The sequence below is a fragment of the Pimephales promelas genome, chromosome 13 (genome assembly GCF_988280905.1).
Source record: "Pimephales promelas chromosome 13, fPimPro1.hap1.1, whole genome shotgun sequence".
NCBI lineage: Eukaryota > Metazoa > Chordata > Actinopteri > Cypriniformes > Leuciscidae > Pimephales > Pimephales promelas.
Genome location: NC_142781.1, coordinates 9,987,683 through 10,005,443, shown reverse-complemented (window position 1 = coordinate 10,005,443; position 17,761 = coordinate 9,987,683). Strand labels below are relative to the sequence as shown.

General features: G+C 36.8%; 1 protein-coding gene across 1 annotated transcript; it reads right to left on the bottom strand.

The window, feature by feature from the left end:
- Nucleotides 1-4,261: 4,261 nt before the first annotated feature.
- Nucleotides 4,262-16,383, bottom strand: LOC120481376 (SNW domain-containing protein 1). Its single transcript, XM_039675018.2, has 14 exons — nucleotides 16,270-16,383; nucleotides 14,686-14,839; nucleotides 11,922-12,083; nucleotides 11,727-11,822; nucleotides 10,484-10,590; nucleotides 9,885-9,989; nucleotides 9,736-9,805; nucleotides 9,554-9,619; nucleotides 9,331-9,447; nucleotides 8,837-8,978; nucleotides 7,032-7,134; nucleotides 6,528-6,645; nucleotides 4,842-5,005; nucleotides 4,262-4,626 (listed from the first exon to the last, which is right to left on the bottom strand). Exons 1-14 carry the CDS (start codon nucleotides 16,281-16,283, stop codon nucleotides 4,434-4,436), a joined length of 1,611 nt encoding a protein of 536 aa, XP_039530952.1. The 5' UTR covers nucleotides 16,284-16,383; the 3' UTR covers nucleotides 4,262-4,433.
- Between the last annotated feature and the right edge of the window lie 1,378 nt (nucleotides 16,384-17,761).

Sequence of the window (17,761 nt, the reverse complement as noted above, 5' to 3'; positions counted from 1 at the left end):
ATACCCACGATGAGGTCATGCCTCTAGTGGAAGGAGCCCTGATGCCCAGAGGGCATGGCAGGTCTTTAGATGCATATGCGGTTGCAATTGCATCAACTATCCATCTGGACAGTGTCTGTTTCGAGGCGGCTAGACCCTTAGTGCACCCACCAAACGAAATGAAAAGCTGCTCAGAGCGTCTGAACAGGGCAGCGCGGGGCCCCCCTTTCGAACCGTTAGGTTCCGTGGACCTAAAATACCTCTCGCTCAAAACCGTCTTTCTGATTGCCCTGTCATCAGTAAAACATGTGGGAGACCTTCACGCACTCTCTGCTAGCGCTGCGTGTCTTGAGTCGGACCTAATGACTCTATAGTCGTTCTTAAACCTAGACATGGCTATGTCCCCAAAGCGATTGGTATCCCATTCAGAGCTCAGGTTATTTCCCTATTGGCTCTGCCCGTATCAGATAGCGAATGTCCCGTTCAGACGCTCTGAGCAGCTTTTCGTTTCGTTTGGTGGGCGCACTAAGGGTCTAGCCGCCTCGAAACAGGAATGATTCTTTGTGAGAGAGAGAGAGAGAGAGATCTTGCTGCCCAATATATTCAAACATGCCACACACACACACACACACAAATATATCCAAATATTGTGTTAAGTGTTTATGTATGTATATATGCATGTATATATATATATATATATATGTATGTGTATGTATATGTATGTGTATATATGTGTGTATATGTGTATATATATGTGTGTGTATGTATATGTGTGTATGTATATGTATATATATATGTATAGAGTATTTGTATATGTTGTATATGCTTTGGCAACATTGTTTGAAAAACTTTCATGCCAATAAAGCCCCTTTGAATTGAATTGAATTTGAGAGAGAGAGAGAGAGAGAGAGAGAGAGAGAGAGAGAGAGAGAGAGAGAAAGAGAGAGAGAGAGACTACTGAATAAAACCACTAAAACAATATTGTGACAAATTCAGGATGAAGGACAGTGTAACATTTGCTGATAGCCATCAATGTCATTTTTGCAGATTAATGCTGTTTATTCTATATATGTCACAAACAATGTTTGCATACAAGGGTGTTGTGTCTACTTTGAGCACTTTTATGTTTCAATCAGGTGATTAAACTGATTTTTCTTTTCATTAAAACTTTCATCATGCCTTCATCATTTATTTTTGCTATTTTTCAGATGCAAGAGTTGGACCAAAATTGGACAGTTGAAGACTGGAAAAATGTTGCCTGGTCGGATGAGTCTTAATTTCTGTTGAGACATTCAGATGGTAGAGTCAGAATTTGGGGTAAACAGAACAAGAACATGGATCCATCATGCCTTGTTACCACTGTGCAGGCTGCTGGTGGTGGTGTAATGGTGTGGGGGATGTTTTCTTGGCACACTTTAGGCCCCTTAGTGCCAGTTGGGCATCATTTAAATGCCACGGCCTACCTGAGCATTGTTTCTGACCATGTCCATCCCTTTATGGCCACCATGCACCCATCCTCTGATGGCTACTTCCAGCAGGATAATGCACCATGTCACCAGATCTCAACCCAATAGAGCATCATTGGGATGTGGTGGAACGGGAGCTTCGTGTTCTGGATGTGCATCCCACAAATCTCATCAACTGCAAGATGCTATCCTATCAATATGGGCCAACATTTCTAAAGAATGCTTTCAGCACCTTGTTGAATCAAAGCCATGTAAAATCAAGGCAGTTTTGAAGGTGAAAGGGAGTCAAACACAGTATTAGTATGGTGTTCCTAATAATCCTTTAGGTGAGTCTATATAGCACTTTTCACGATGGACATTGTTTCAAAGCAGCTTTGCAGTAAAAGATCCTCATTTAACGGTTCAATTATTGGACTGAATTGAATGTTTTTCCACAGAGCCAAAAGTGTGCATAGAATCACCAATAAACAGTCAGTAAAGTCTTATTAATAAACTGGTTAATATAAAAGAGGCATCTGTTTGACTGACACAACCATTAGTTTCTTTTCTGAAGCGCTCTGGAGCTTCAGACGAGCAGATGAACGCTATCTAAAAGCTGTTTTTGTCTCCGTTCCAAAAGAATAAAACGCTTTTCCCCCAATCGACTGAAACAACCAGCCTGGAATATCGCTGGTTGTTCCTCCGTGGACAGCAGATAAAAACCTATCAATCTTAGCTTTTGTCCGCTTGCCAAAGTTTCCATTATGACACGAAACAATGTGCTGGTTTGTTTGTTCTTCAAACCATACAAAAGCTCGCAAAAAGAACCAATTTCCTTAGGCTGTCATCAATGAGAAACTCCAAATACAAAACAGAAAAGAGAGGACTCATTATCATGCCTCTCCTGAAGAATTAAATACACCTGAACACTTGGGACAATGCTGGATTCGAAATGAGAAACAAAATGAGAAAGGATACTAAAAAAGATATATACTACACTGATGCATAAAGCATCTGGTGTTCACTGGATCCTAATGAGCAACATGAATAAAAAAAATATATAAAATATATATTTTATATATTATATATTTAGAAAAACAAAGCAAAATATTTTATTTGAGATTGGGTTTAACTGAGCTCTCAATAACTGATAATGCTTTATACAATGCTTCACATGTTTAAGTGTTCTTATATATTTAGGTCTGATCATTGCATCTACCCCAACTTCCATAGACATTCAAAATGATATGCAAATGAACTATAAATTAGCTAAACTGTGGATCTGCCAAGTTTCCAACATTAATAGTAATCAAAGATGATGAATGGGACTAACATTGATTTGAGTAGCACATAAATCCCTAAACTGTTTTTGAAGCAGAGATTTTGTTGTTATTTATTGGCCCTTTAAATTATTGAGGACATTTAATCATTATGCAAATTGGGAGAAGAAATAAATAAAACATAGGAACAAAACACATCATACAACTGCAAATTATTCAAGCGTTGGATGTTTCAATTAGGAAACCTAAATCACATTAGAAACTGTTCATTGGACAGCAATATGGCCAGAGAAATTATGATTTTTTAATTTTTTTTTTAGAAAGATCTATTTGAGTTATCTTGGCTATATCAGTCCTTTAACCCTGGCATTTGATCACCTTTGTGGCAGATAATTACAGGAAATCATGCGGTATCATACATCAAAATAATGCAGTTTCAGATGTGGTTTTTGTATTACTTCAAACTCTGTTAAAACACTTCGGAGAATGAGCTATGAATAAAAAACAAAGAAAAATTCATTGTCTTATCTTGTCATTTTAGTGTAGAATAAATAAAACAGAAATTTCACAGTTTTGAATTGAAAATATGTGATCATGATTCATGTCATTCATAAATGAATGTGACGACGAGACAAGAAACATTTGCGTTTTTCAACATATCAGACATTAAAATGAATAAGAGTGAACAGGTGCACATTTTAAAATAAAATATTAACTTGCAAATAGTTTAAACTGATTACTTCATAACTACAATTATAGAACCATTCGCCACTTATTCCCTTCAATCCCTTTTAATCCGTAAATTATTTACTTCATTTATTATTTATAAATGAACACATCTTAAAATAAAAAAAAGTCATCAATAATCATGTGAGTTTTGATATAAAATGCAATGACATTTAGAAATGTTTAGAGAAAAGATAAGTATTTCTAGCTATAACAGTCGATTAACCTCACTATCACATGAAACTACTAATTATGATGTAAACCTATTAAAAATTATAGCATGATGAGATTTATTCACTGTCATTACTCGACCATCTGCTCTTTTTTCCTATATGTTATGCGTGATGATGGAAAGTAACAGAATGGGACGATGAATATTTGCTGTAAAAATGCTATGGATACTAACATTATTTTTAAATATGAAGTCCAAGTCTGACACATTAATACTCCTTCATTAAAATCAGGAAGAGCAATAAAATAAATATAAAATAAAAAACATTTATCATTTCCCTCTCCATTTAAAACAATTCTAGGGAAAATGCCATTATTTAAAGAATTATTCAACCCATTATTAATAGAGGACCAATTTACAGATTATTTTTGCATGTAATGTAAACTATGCATTCTTTATAAAGCTCTCAAACTAACTAAACAATACTAATATTCCCCTTAAACTCAAGGAGAACTCATGTTTGTTCCCGCAGATGCACTGGATTTAAAAGACTAATGGAGAGAGTCATTAAAAATTCATCTCATCTTGTACTCAAGTAGAGCACTGTTCAGAGATTACTTTAGACAAATTTCATAAATAATCTTTCACATTCAATGAAATCCTCTACAAGACATTTATTAGAATTGCTTTGCAGTACAACAGTTTGAAGAAACACGACTGGGTTAGGGTTAGATGAAACACCATATGACTAATAGTTCATCATTCACTTTACAGCTATAAAAAATAGGGTGAGGAGGATTTGACCCAGAATTTGTGTACAGTGGAATTGTCTCACTCCTTCCTGCGTTTCTTCTCGTGGTCGTAGTCCTTTGAGCGGCCACTAGTGGACGCCCTCTTGGAGCCTCCGTGCTGCTTGGCTTCCTCCAAGAACTTATCCAGACCGAAAGGATCCTCCTCGAACTGCACCGGGCCGTCGCGGCGGGGGCCATGGTCCGCACCCGAGAACTCCCGATCAGGAACAAACCTGGAGAGAGAAAGGGGATCATTCAAGTGCGTGAACGAGGCGGCTATAATACAATAAACAAACGTGTCAAAGAGACCCAATGCACATCTGTTGTGATTCTAACCACATTCAGTCGGGCCTAAAGCAAGTTGATAAGATTGTAATGATATCCTTTGTATTTTAATTTAATATGTCTGATGCGTTTTTCTGTAGTTAAAATGCAGCTGTCTCCATACCTGTTGCTCTGCATGAGTGTGTCCAGGTCGTCTCCATACACGTCCTTATCCGCATTCTTCCCAGGCCTGTAGATATTCTGTGCCATGTCTCGGCCACTTCTGAAGGGCTGATCATACACATTATACATCTCATCCTCGCCACCGGCAAAACCACTGTCCATCCCCTGAAACACACAAACGAACAGTGAGATTTATACCTCACAGCTATGAAAAGTGCATCTTACTAGCCTGACTTCGTCATACTCATATTCTAGTCAAAATGCGAGTCTGACACCGCTCCACAGGGCTTTGATTATGAGGCGCGTCTTAACCGAACCAGGAAAAAACAAAAACAAAAAAACTCTGCACTTAATTGGATAGTCTGTAGACCTACAACCAATCAGAGCAATGCAGTAAGTCAAATATTTGCATAGCACAGTTGTCAACAACAGAACTTACTTATTTTAGAAGTAAAATAACGAGTGTTGCTTCTTTTACTTGGTCCTTCATGATTGCGACCAAAGGAGAAACCACAATGACCACAGGCTTTACATTACGTCCCATCTTCTTAGTGACTGTCGGAGCCAGCTGATAAGTTACACTTTTGCCGAATCATGTAGGAAGGACGGCAAAAATATATTTCCGATCGACAAATGCCTTGATTGCAGTTTTCTGTTTGTCTATTAAAATGAATGCGCTGTCGATTTATTTTACAACAGACGCAACAGCAGAATCTATACATCTCAATTCTCCAGCTGCAGTCATCTTTGAGGGAAACCAGTTAAGCGCTCTTTGATAACGTGATGATTACGTCCTTGCAGATCATCTGTCCATCATCGTATAAAAGCCCGCCCAGGCAATTTAATTGGCCCGATCATTTTTTGCCTGATCATAATTACTCCTCAATGGATCTAGTCCAGACCAAACTTCTCGACCAAAAAATGTTGTGGGCGGAGTTCGGGCTGGCATCCAGGCTAGCATCTTACAGTCATTTGTATCGATTTAAAAAAAAAAAACATTTTATAGTCAAAATATGCAAAACTAAAAAAAAAATAATAATAATATACACACTAGAGATTGCCAATAATTTCCCACATTCGAAAAAATCATGAATTGTTTACCAATCACCACGATTTGATTTTAATTCCCCTTTTTGACCACTCGTTTGCATGAAGCTGTATTTCTGTGCGAAACCAAAAAATAATACTTGTGCGGAATGATGTGAGCAGGACTTGATCATATCCAATTTTAGATTGGATGATATAAAACATGCTTTGATATTACATTTAATTATTTAGCAGACACTTATCCAAAATGACTTACAAAATGAGAAATCAAAAAAAGAATAATCATGCTACATTACATCAAATCAAACCAACAATACTCAAATGCTGTGACCAGTCCCAGTTAGTCTAGCACAGTACATGTAGAAAGGTTTTCTTTTTTTAAAGAGATATATAGAATACTAAGTGTTAGTATTAATGAGTCTTCAGTCGTTTCTTATTAACATATTAATATGTTCCCTGCCAAACAAGGTCTAAGATTCATCAACAGAAAAATCACAGAGGCAGAAAAAGGAGGGAAAGGATTCTCTTTGTCTTAAACGCTTTTTTTCATGCGTTTAATTGTGCACTTTAACGTTACACTGATGAATTTAAATCAGTAAGGTGACCAATTTGAGATCAGCAAAGCCTGAGGGTTGATTACCTTGCTCTGATTGAAGAGTCGCTGGTCATACTGAGCCTCACTGGAGGTACGGGGGTTCGGTTGTCCCAGGGCAATGAGCTCACTGATGTCCCTGTCCTGATCTCTTTGTAGCTTCGACCTGGACGGACCAAAATTACACTGACATCAGCGAAACCCACATTAACACCTCACACAAAGAGACATCACGCTGCATTACGCGTCTCAAACTGGGAGTTCAGGGAATTCACAAACGAACAACTTTTGAGGAAAAAGCTTGAATAATTCAAGCTATTACAACCACAGATTAAATACATTTTAACAAGCATGACAAAATGGGTCTGAATACGGGATGTGTCAAGTTTGTTTCACTAAAAGGTGCCTGATGTAAAAATGAACACCGGTGGGACTTGTGTGTGATCAGAGCGCAGAAAATAACGCAAAACTACGTACATTAAAATGGGATGTGTGCACTAGTTCTACCGGCCCATGAATGATTCAGGGCAAGTGTGTAAAAACTGCATGTACCTCTTATCAGGGGCGGCTCTGGAGATGTTCCTGTCGTGCTGCCTTTCTCTCCTCCTCTCGTGACGGATCTCATCACGCTCCCTGACTTCTGTCTCTTCACCACCTGAGAGAAAATCAAAGACATCCATGGTGATCTCACCAATAGTAGGCACGTTTCCATTACAGATTTGCACAAAACTTTTGCAATATTTTCCAAATGTCGATAAAAAACTATTGCGAAATGACGGTGTTTCCATTAACCGATGTTATGCGGCTAAAACGTCTTTTTCTTTTCCCTCTTGCGATAAGTCATTCCAAAAATCATGGCAACGGACTTTGGTAGGTTTCACAGCCATGCACCGCACACTAGACATTATTATTATTAATGGAAGGAGACGTGATGTGTTATCCAAGCATTAATGGCAGGGAAAGACACAGAGTTCCTGGTGTTTCTCCCTTATTTCTGCTTCGATGTCTTAATGGCATTTCTTTGAGGTTTAGAGAGGCTATTCCTATAATTATTGTTTCTTTTTTTTTAATGAATTTAATAAAGAACTCTCTCGTATTATGTCCAAACAGTCGTTGCAAAACGAAAAATGAACGAAAGTTGTATTTTTAAAACGCAAAGTTGAACACCTACATTTTAGTTTGACCACCAATGCTGCGCTATATACATCTCAACGAAATTTCAGATATTTGTTTGCGACTTTTTGGCCCCCTTAAAACATTTAAAATATTCACAAATTAATATGGGGAAAAAAATGTATGGATATTTATGATATTTTTCCCGCAGTGCTGAAGGCAATAGTGCGTTATTATAAATGCGTCTGAAAAAATAACAAGCTAAAATAATCTCTGGATGCACCTTTAGAGAAAACTGCACCTTTCATACGGATTACATAATCAGAGGGCATTAGTTTATGATTCGAATTTGTTCTTTTTAAAGTGGACATTTCAAGCTTTAGTCTATAAAGGATATTGTTTCAGTTCTCGTGCTCCAGTTCACGAAGATCATAAAGCGCGCCTGATTGTTTTATGTTATTTTACAAAAGCACAACGTTTTCTTGTTATTGTGACATTATAAATAAAAGTTGTTGCGAATAATGTATTATTATTTTCTGTATAACCAGAAATGATAGAGTATTTTAAGTTGATTCCACTGTTGATGGGAAAATGAAAGTGTTCATGGCGCGCCCATGCCTGTCTGCCATCCAGTGCGTGCTCCAAACTCCGCACACACTCTTGGATATTGATCAAAATCTAGTGTTTATTTGTGATAATCTTAGCCCTATTATTGTCCAACCTGTACTATGAATGAGATGTGACGAATTGCTTTGTTCCTTTTTTGGATAAAAGCGTCTTCTACATATGTAGCCTAATAAATGTTATAATAGGCTAATGATGATAATTATTATTATTATTTACGGACACGGACCTAAAACACACTCCGTCTTCTAAGTCAGGTGACTGTAAATGCGCAAAATCCGTTTCCATTGCAGTTTTGCGAAAAAAATTCGAATCGCCTAATTGACGTGTTTCCATTGAGCGTATTTTCATTTCGCAATTTCAATTTGAGCAAATTGAAGGGTAATGGAAATGCAGCTAGTGACAGCACTCTGATGACAATCGCCAAATCGTCTCCCTTTTCAATTCTTCAATTAGAAAACACATTTAAAATAAATATGAACTTTAAACATAAAATGGATTTCAAACAGCGATAGTTAAAATATCAAATGTTTCTGAAAAATATCACATATGCTGTGTATGATAACAAGTATAAGAGTAATACACTGACGTTTAATGATGCTGTGAACGTCTTTTTGTACCTTTGTCACTGTGGGCTTTGATTCCAGCTCTCCTGTCTCTGGCCATCTTAGCCAACTCTCTCAGCTTCTCTTCTTTCTTTTCTTTTTCTTTCTGGGCCATCTTCTTTTCCACTTGAGCTCTCATCTCCACAGCCTCTCTGGCCTGTAGACATCACACAACCAACATCATCAGCATAAAAATCAAATCAAAATATTTACCAGCCCTAGAAAGAACTTAATTATATAAGGATTTATCTGTACTGTAGCCAACCAAAATAAAGCTAGACCTATAAATGCTCTCCAAATTGATCGGAGGAGGCATGTTTTTTTGTTTTAACACAGATGTCATCATGAGATAGTGTTACTCTCAGATAGTGCTTTATACATCATTTTGGCCTGAGAAACTGTTCTGTAATGTTGATATAGTGCTGAAGGTTTCTTTACTTCTTAAAAGGCAGAAAACTTAGCAATTTGGGAATCCAGAGGGTTCAGGGATGCAGGAATAAGCGGTCTACCTTTCTGTCTGCAATGTACAAAGCCTCCGCCAGCTTGGCAAAGTTCTCATTGATGTGGACGGTCTGCAGGCCTCGTCCGTCAGCAGCCAAACGCTTGTCCAGAGGAATGGTGTAACCCTGAGAAGCAAAATGAGAGGTGAGAGAAAGCAACACGGTTGTATCCATAATCAATATTTTAAAACAACAGTAAACAGCTGAATAATAGATGGAGGCTTAGCGTTACCTTTGCGTTCTTCCAGTTGGAAATACAGGGTGGAATCTTCCACTCTTGCTGTTCTTTCACAGTCATCTACAAAAAAAAGTTTTATGCTTAAAATATTATGTTTAGTTAAGATGTTTCCTCCAGACAGGTTTCTGTGAGTGTAAACAAAGCCGATGAATATCAATGTTGGGATCGACTCCTACCTTTCTGCTTGGAGAGTGCATGACTGGAGCAGGAGGGGATGGAGGTCCACGAGGAATTTTCTTATTGATTCTGTAAGAAAACACAAACATTGAGTTTCTTGTGTGTTTTCCACCCAATTTCACTCAAATCTCAGGTTAAGGTCAAATACTTGAATCGCGGTGGTTCCATTGGATCTTTCTGCATTTCCACCATACGGATGACCCTCTGTTTCGCTCCAGAGTTAAACGCGAGTCCTTGCTGGGAGGGTGTGTACCTTTAAGAAATATATAAACAATTTATGGAACTTTTGCGAACTCAAACACAAACTCAATTACAAACTGCTGTCAACCTCTTGCAATGCAAACACCATCGCACAGAAACTCACAGACTGACGTTAAAGGATTTTTTCAGGTTCAATACAAACTCTGTAGGGAGTATCTGTGGCATAACAAAGATTACAAAAGCATTTTTAAAGCAAAAATATTTACCGTAATGCAGTTAAAAATTTAAGCACAAAGGGGCAACTACTCCCACCTCATAACCGATGATTTAGACAGCTTTAATGCTTAAACAATAAATGGGTTTTTACTGAATAATTCATGCTTGTGCTAGAACAAAAATTCAATCTGCACATTACACCTTTCAACAATGGCTTGCTTTACTTGATTTTAACCAAGGCACAAGTTTAAATCATTTTCTGGTCATCAACATCCTACTGTCGATATATCTCAACCCAGACCAATTATTTATTATAATAACTGGTCTTACCGAATATACTGTGCTGGGGCCTGTTTGTCTGCAGCACGTACAGGCATGGCCGCTGCAATTTTCTGCGAGACCTGTTTATTCAGAGCTGCTCGGGTCTTTTCTGTAATCTACAGGAGGAGGAAACTGGAACGTTAATTCATGCTGGCTTGGCTTCATCATTATTAAAAGTCATGAGGATTATTGTTCGATTAAAAAAAACAACAACAACAGTACCAACATTGTTCATGCCATTTTAACACCAGCTAACAAAAAACACTCAAAATTAGTAATCATGGACCAGCATTTATACATTTCTGTGCAAATGATGCTTAATAAACCTGCATCTGTCGTCCACTTACTTCAAAGAATACTTATACAAAGCTTACCTTATTTAAAAAAAAAAAAATACATGTAGAACTTAATTAGAATTAATAACATAACAAAGGATACAGCAATCATTAGAATTCCATTTTTTCATTAGTCAATTTTAACTGATATTAACGATTATGAACTTCCACTGGTATGGTATTAACTACTGAAATACTGTTATTGTCAAAACCCCATTTCGAATATTCATCGAATTTAAAATTAAAATCCACATTCGAATGCCAAAATTGTCAATTCTAAACAATGCAGAAATAGAGAAGCTCAATGCAGAGTATTCTGCACTGCTTTTCCATTGAGCGCTAGACAGACATCTTTGACAACTGCACTCCTGTCTTGCACTTTTAAAACCCTTTTCTTCCCTGTTCCACTGCATCTCATGATTTAAAAGCAGAAGTACTTTGGATCTATCTATTGTAACTATGCATAAATACATAATGCTGCTTTGTTCATAATTTCTTATGCAGTTTTTGAAATTATATTTGTTTTATAAATAATATGCTTTTTTTTTTTTCCAAACGGTCACGCTTTTTATTGCTTTGAAAAATAAAATTTGGTGCATTACAATTTTTCTCATTGCGTCCTCTTGTGGACACAGGAAACAAGCCAAAAGTGTTTCCCTTTAACTGAAATGATGCCTTTCAAAATTCAAATATAATTTGATATTATATAATAAGATTGATATAATGATATTATAATAATAAGAAAAATTCATTACATTTATATAGCACTTTTCTCGGCACTCAACGCGCTTTACATAGAAGGGGGAATCTCCTCAACCACCACATTTAGGTAAAAGAATCAAATATTTGTATAGGGCTATTTTGACACCCTGTAGTAAATATCTACATTTAAACCGGTTCTCAGTCTCATATCTCACCTCTTTCACCGCCTCTTCATCTGGTTTCTGCAGCTCAGGATGATCTTCATTAAGTACTTCCTTAGGAAGCATGTCTGTGTATTTGCTGAACACGACCTGAAACAAGCAAAAAACATAATGAAAATGTCCTCTCCAGGTGTGATTCACTGAATATATACAGTATTAACAATTCAACAACACAAGAAGATGAGGCACCTTGTCTTTGTTTTGACCTTGCCTAGCAATGGCGTCATATTTGATCTTGCCCTCTGCATCCACCTGCACTGCCAGAGCATTGGACGTCCTTTTCTTCCTACCCATTTCCAGAGGATACTGGGCCACGTGGACCTCTGGAAAAGCTCCTCCATCTCCAAAATCCTTTAAAATAATATCATAAGATCACCAAAGCAATTAACAGTATGATTTAATCAGTGTAGGAAACTAACAACTGAAGCGAAGACCTAGATCTAGCATAATCTAGTGAGGTTAGAATGAATAACATGCATCTGTGCAGTATGTCTCAAAAGCAAAGCAGCAACTTAAAATACTTAATTTATTCGGTCTTGCTGACTTGAGCGTCTAGGTGACAGGAAGTGGGTAACATAGGGACCACTTAACAGACATTTAGAAGTCTATTTTAAAGTGCAAAGCATTGGAAATTCAAAATGTGTGGGGGATGCACCGATATGAAAATAACCTCTTAAAAGGGTTTGACTTACCCCGCTTTCTCAGGTTTGAGATTTCTCCAATTCTGAAAACCCAGAGTTTCCTTCATTTCAGGGTTAACATACTTTTCACTAGGGGTGTAAATCGGGGCTTTCATGACGATTCGATACGATACCGATTTCTTAAGCCAACGATCCGATTATTTTCGATACTTCAAAATTCCCTGCGATACGATTCGATTGATACTCGATATTTTTACATGATATCTATTAAGTTTAAAATAAATCAACAAAAAAAATTATATTTTATTCAGTATTCTATTCACAGTAGGGCTGTCAATATTCCTCTATAATACTATTCGAATTCCATTCCATATTTTATGTAATATTTGAATAATATTCGAATATTAAATGCTCAAATTCATTATATTATTAATATTTATGACATTACACATTCTTATGGATCGCCAATGCCACTATAGCCTGTGGTGGTTGTTCTGCCCACTAGAGGGACATCTAACATCACTACAATAAACATTTAGATCGCTTTCTTATTAACAATAAAAAAGCGGAACAAACGCGTATCCATCGATATTAACTACCAGCTATACAGCATGCTAACCTCGAAAATACATTTAACAATTTAGCTCACCTTATTAGATAGGCTCCTTGCATGCTGGTTAATAACTTTTTTAGAGCTGGTTCTCCAACATTGACAGCGCTGTGTTGGACTGATTTGTGCAGCGGTGTTCCAAAGGGCAACATGATCACATGACTTTTGCATCAACATACACACCACTTTCAAGTCAAGTGGCATGTTATCTATACGCATTTGAGCATTTCGCGAGATCAGTCTGCAAAGGGAGAGAGAGCGCGCGGGACTGGCTTGCGCGCTGCACTCGCAAGGTCTTGTTCTCTCCCTCTCTGCCATGCATGTGCCGCAGTATGTTCTTTAGATTCTGGGAGATTTTAACTAATTTGCGGGCATCAGGGAGACGCTATAAATACGCGGGAGACTCCCGGATCTTCCCGGATGTCTGTATGGGAAACCCTGATGACAGCCTAACAGCTTGGATAATGTGCACAATTGTGTTACGATTCAAAAACTTTATTGTTCATTAGTCATTAGCGCTGTCATTTCTGACTATAACATGACATATAGCCTATATAACACGCTCTCACTCGTTTATTTTTTAGCATTTTTGGGAGGAGTAAAATATACATATGTGGTTTCAACAACCAGATTGTGTTTACACCTAATAAAGATCCGAACACAAAGCGAGGCAGACTACCTCCAGATGTGGTCAGGCAGATACGATCACAACGTATTTACACCTTGCATTAACAATAATAATAATAATAATAATAACTTTAATTTATATAGCGCCTTTCAAAGTACCCAAGGACGCTTAACAAAGGACATGAAATGGGAAGGGGGGAGTTAAGGAGGAGGCACGGTGCCGAGGCAGCTAGAGCCCAAAGGCCTCAGTGAAGAGGTGTGTTTTGAGTTGATTTTTGAATGTTGAGAGTGATGAGGCAGAGCGGATCTCGTGGGGAAGTTTGTTCCAAAGTGACGGAGCACCAACGCAGAAAGCTCTATCACCAAATGTCTTAAGCCTGGACTTAGGGACAACAAGCAAGTTCTTGTCAGAAGAACGCAGGGACCGTGACGGAGTGTAGGAATGGAGAAGATCAATAATGTACTGGGGTGCAAGTCCATGTAGGGACTTGTATGTCAGGAGGAGGATTTTATATTTGATGCGGGACTTTACTGGCAGCCAATGTAGCTTCGTAAGGATATTACGAAGGATATTATGCATTAACATGCGTTTTCTATTATCCGGATAACTTATCTGGATACAGATTGCATTTTAATACCAGGAGTAAATGGGACCTCAGTTTCAGTGCGCTGTGATAGTTCCATTGTTCTTTAAAGTCAGACTCAACAACACGCACATGTCGGAGCAGATGATGAAAATAGACAGGCGGCAAAATAAACGAATTAATCGATTCTCTTGCGGACGCATCGATGCATTGAATCGTCGGCCGTATAATCGATGCAAATCGATTAATATTTACACCCTTACTTTTCACTTAACCTCATTTCTGAAACAGGCCTCTGCAGTGCTAAGATGGATTTAGTTTACAGATTTACAGATAGTTTGAAGATTTCATTTGAATGGTAACAACAGCAATTTATTAATTTGGTTACACTTTACTTTCAAGTCTCCTTGTGTATATTTATATATACATACATATAAATTCATCCAAAAATAATCTCTAATCAAATCATAAATAATCTTGTATTGCAGTACCTCTAGTGACCGGGGCACCCATGATTTCCTGGAGCCGTAGGGAGGAGGTTCTCTGCGAGTGGAGACCAAAGCAGTGGATTGTGACCTCTGAACACGAGACCTCTCCTCCGCCTCTAACTGGTCCTGGGACAGTTGGGTGGGTGCAGGGAGAAAACTACAAAATGGAGAAAAATAAATAAATTAGTCAAGTGATGTTAACAGAAACTATTAAAACACCAGGTGATCCCTATTAATAGGATGTCAATTACAGCTGTATATGGATGGAAGTTTACATCTTATTAACAGGGATCACCTAGTGAGATCACGTGAGCCACTTCCTCTGGCACAATAATTTTAATAACATTGTGTAGTGTGTGATGCACTGCGATTTTCAAATCTTGTAGTGTGAGCATGTTTAAGATTTGAGGGAAGAAAATCTGCAAAGATTCTCTTTAAGTGTGAACTGCAACCAGATTTCAAAATCTGTTAGGATTTTAAAACTCCTGTGGTGTGAGCCAGGCTTTAGTGATTTTACTTCAAGAAAGTTTGCACTAATACATTGTTTTTTACTTTAATATTGTGTGGCAACCGTTTTATAAAAGCAATATGGTACTCAAGGCAAGTGCTGTATCATGAAAAGTGTTGGGTAAGTTACTCTAAAAAAGTAATTAAGTACTAGTTACCTGTTCAACAGTGTAATTAGATTACTGTACTAATTACTATCTCTAAAAAGTATTTAATTACTTTCAAAATCCCATATCGATCTCAACCAGCTGAATAATACAAGGATAGACATGAATCACTTTTAATTCTTTCAAATAAATACTATAAAATTGCATGAATTATCCTTAAACAGACCAAGGTGGAGAAGGTTACGTTATAAAAACAAACTTTTTAACATCAGACAATACATTTTGATGTTAAACCCACTATTGTTTTATGTCTGATCTCATGACATTTCACACTTTTTTCATATATATTTTACAATAATTCATACGAATATGTACACGTGCGCTTGTACGATATAGACACCTCATAAAATGCATACGAATCGCTGTGAGATCGGATTGATCTATGTATACACAGTAACGTTATTTATTTACCTCAATTACATCAGAAGTAACAGTAATTAAATTACAGATAAATGAAGAGTAATTCCTTATTTTAAATTTTCAAGGGAAAAGTAATTAAATTACAGTAACTAACGTAATTAGTTAGACCCAACACTGATCGTGAATAAGTAACTGCTACTCCGCTTCGCGTCGTGCCCAACAACGCCCTTCAGCCGTTAAAGTTACTTATTCACGATAGATACAGCACAGCCTATCGTACCTTATTGCTTACATTAGAAATGTTATTTATTTTGCTGTGGTCGTAGCATTAGCTTCTTAGCACTCACTGTGATACAAAGAGTACTGCTAGCTAGCTAACTTACAACACCGCAGGCCTCAGCGCATCTAATAACATAATTCAGTTAATAAATAACGCAAATTATTAGCAAACATCACCCGTGGGCACATAAAAAATCCCGTAGACCTCTTTAACTTGAGTTTAAATGTAAAAGTGGAAACAAAAATCCTTAAAACCAGCTCCACTGCTACTTACCTTGCTAGCGACATCTTGTCCGCTTCTGTGCTGTGCTCACGTTCTGACGTCACGCCACTGAGATCACGTCTCGCGATGTTTGTAGACGAAAGCGAAGGTTCGGCTATGCTGCTACTTTACTGAAAAACAGCATTTTTTAAAGAGCATAAATGTATTTTAAAACGCATTTAAAATACTAAATAATAATTTTCTAAGTTAATAATTGAATAACGATGACAGTAAAGGTGAATTTCCAGTAAAATAGATTAATCTGAAAGATATTTACTTATAATATAAGATATTTTACTTATATTTACTTATTTACTTATTAGGTGAATATATAATATTATAATAGCCAATATTTTAATTGGAGTATACATTAATAGCTACACGATAAATTCAAATGGAATGATTTAATAAAAAATGTTAACTTTTCAATTAATAGCAAAGATGTTGAACTCATAGAATTAGGCCATTGAATATTAATACCATGATTTACAATAAAAAATAGATAAATTAACCTCAAAACAGTTTAATACTAAATCTCACAAATATTATACCAGAATCAGAAAGAGTTTTATTGCCAGGTATGTTTGCACACACAATATTTTTTTTTGTGCAAGCTTTCAGTACAGAGAAAACAACAGTAGCCTATGTAATCAAATAAAAATAAAGATGTAAATGTGAATAAGACACACATAGGGTGAATACTGGTAAAGTGGTACAAGGTTCTTAATTCCTATCTTTACCTGTAAATGATTCCATAACTAAAAATCAGCTCATAAGCGATCACTTATCCAGGGATATGGCACTCCACATTTAACAACCTAGCAGTGAACAGTGATGGTAAAGTACATAAAAATAATATATATATATATATATATATATATATATATATATATATATATAAAATCAAATTCATATGAATCTCTTTTTTTTTCTCTTTTTTTTGTGTTTTTTTTCAATGTGCTTTTGACACCGTCCAGTTTGCCAATAGCGTATTGTTAAACTGGGACAGGGTATTACTGGCTAACTGGCACAGCCATTTAAGTCAAAATGGGGGAATTGAGTTCCCTTATTGTTTGCCCGTCATAAATTTAGATAGCTAGCTAGATATTTCAAAAGATTGTAAACTGCTTATAAAAACAACAACAATGGCAATTCAAATAATAATAATAATCATAATTTTTTATATTGTTATTGTGCATTTAATTCACTGTGCCTACATTTGAATAACAATTTAAAGGCTCACTCCAACTATTTGCATTAAGCTTTCCATTGTTAGAAACCATAGACTTAGAAACCTATTGAATGGTTGTGCACTCTCTCATTTTCCCCTGAGACGAGAGAAATCTGCTATTTAACCTTCACTTCCTCCTACAATGAAGCAAAAGTCTTAATTTTATGTCATTGTAGGAGGAAGTGTAAGAGAGGGGGATTTCTGTAAAGACTACAAGCGTTGGATCTCACCCTTTCAAACCCGCCCATAGGGGGTTGGGCCTAATGCGCAGAT

Excerpts from the sequence above, each read along its gene's own strand:
- LOC120481376 (XM_039675018.2), bottom strand. Across the intron at positions 12,084-14,685 it reads GGGTGCCCCGGTCACTAGAG|GATTTTGGAGATGGAGGAGC; the intron begins GTACTGCAATAC and ends ATTATTTTAAAG. Across the intron at positions 8,979-9,330 it reads TGTACATTGCAGACAGAAAG|GCCAGAGAGGCTGTGGAGAT; the intron begins GTAGACCGCTTA and ends TGATGTCTACAG.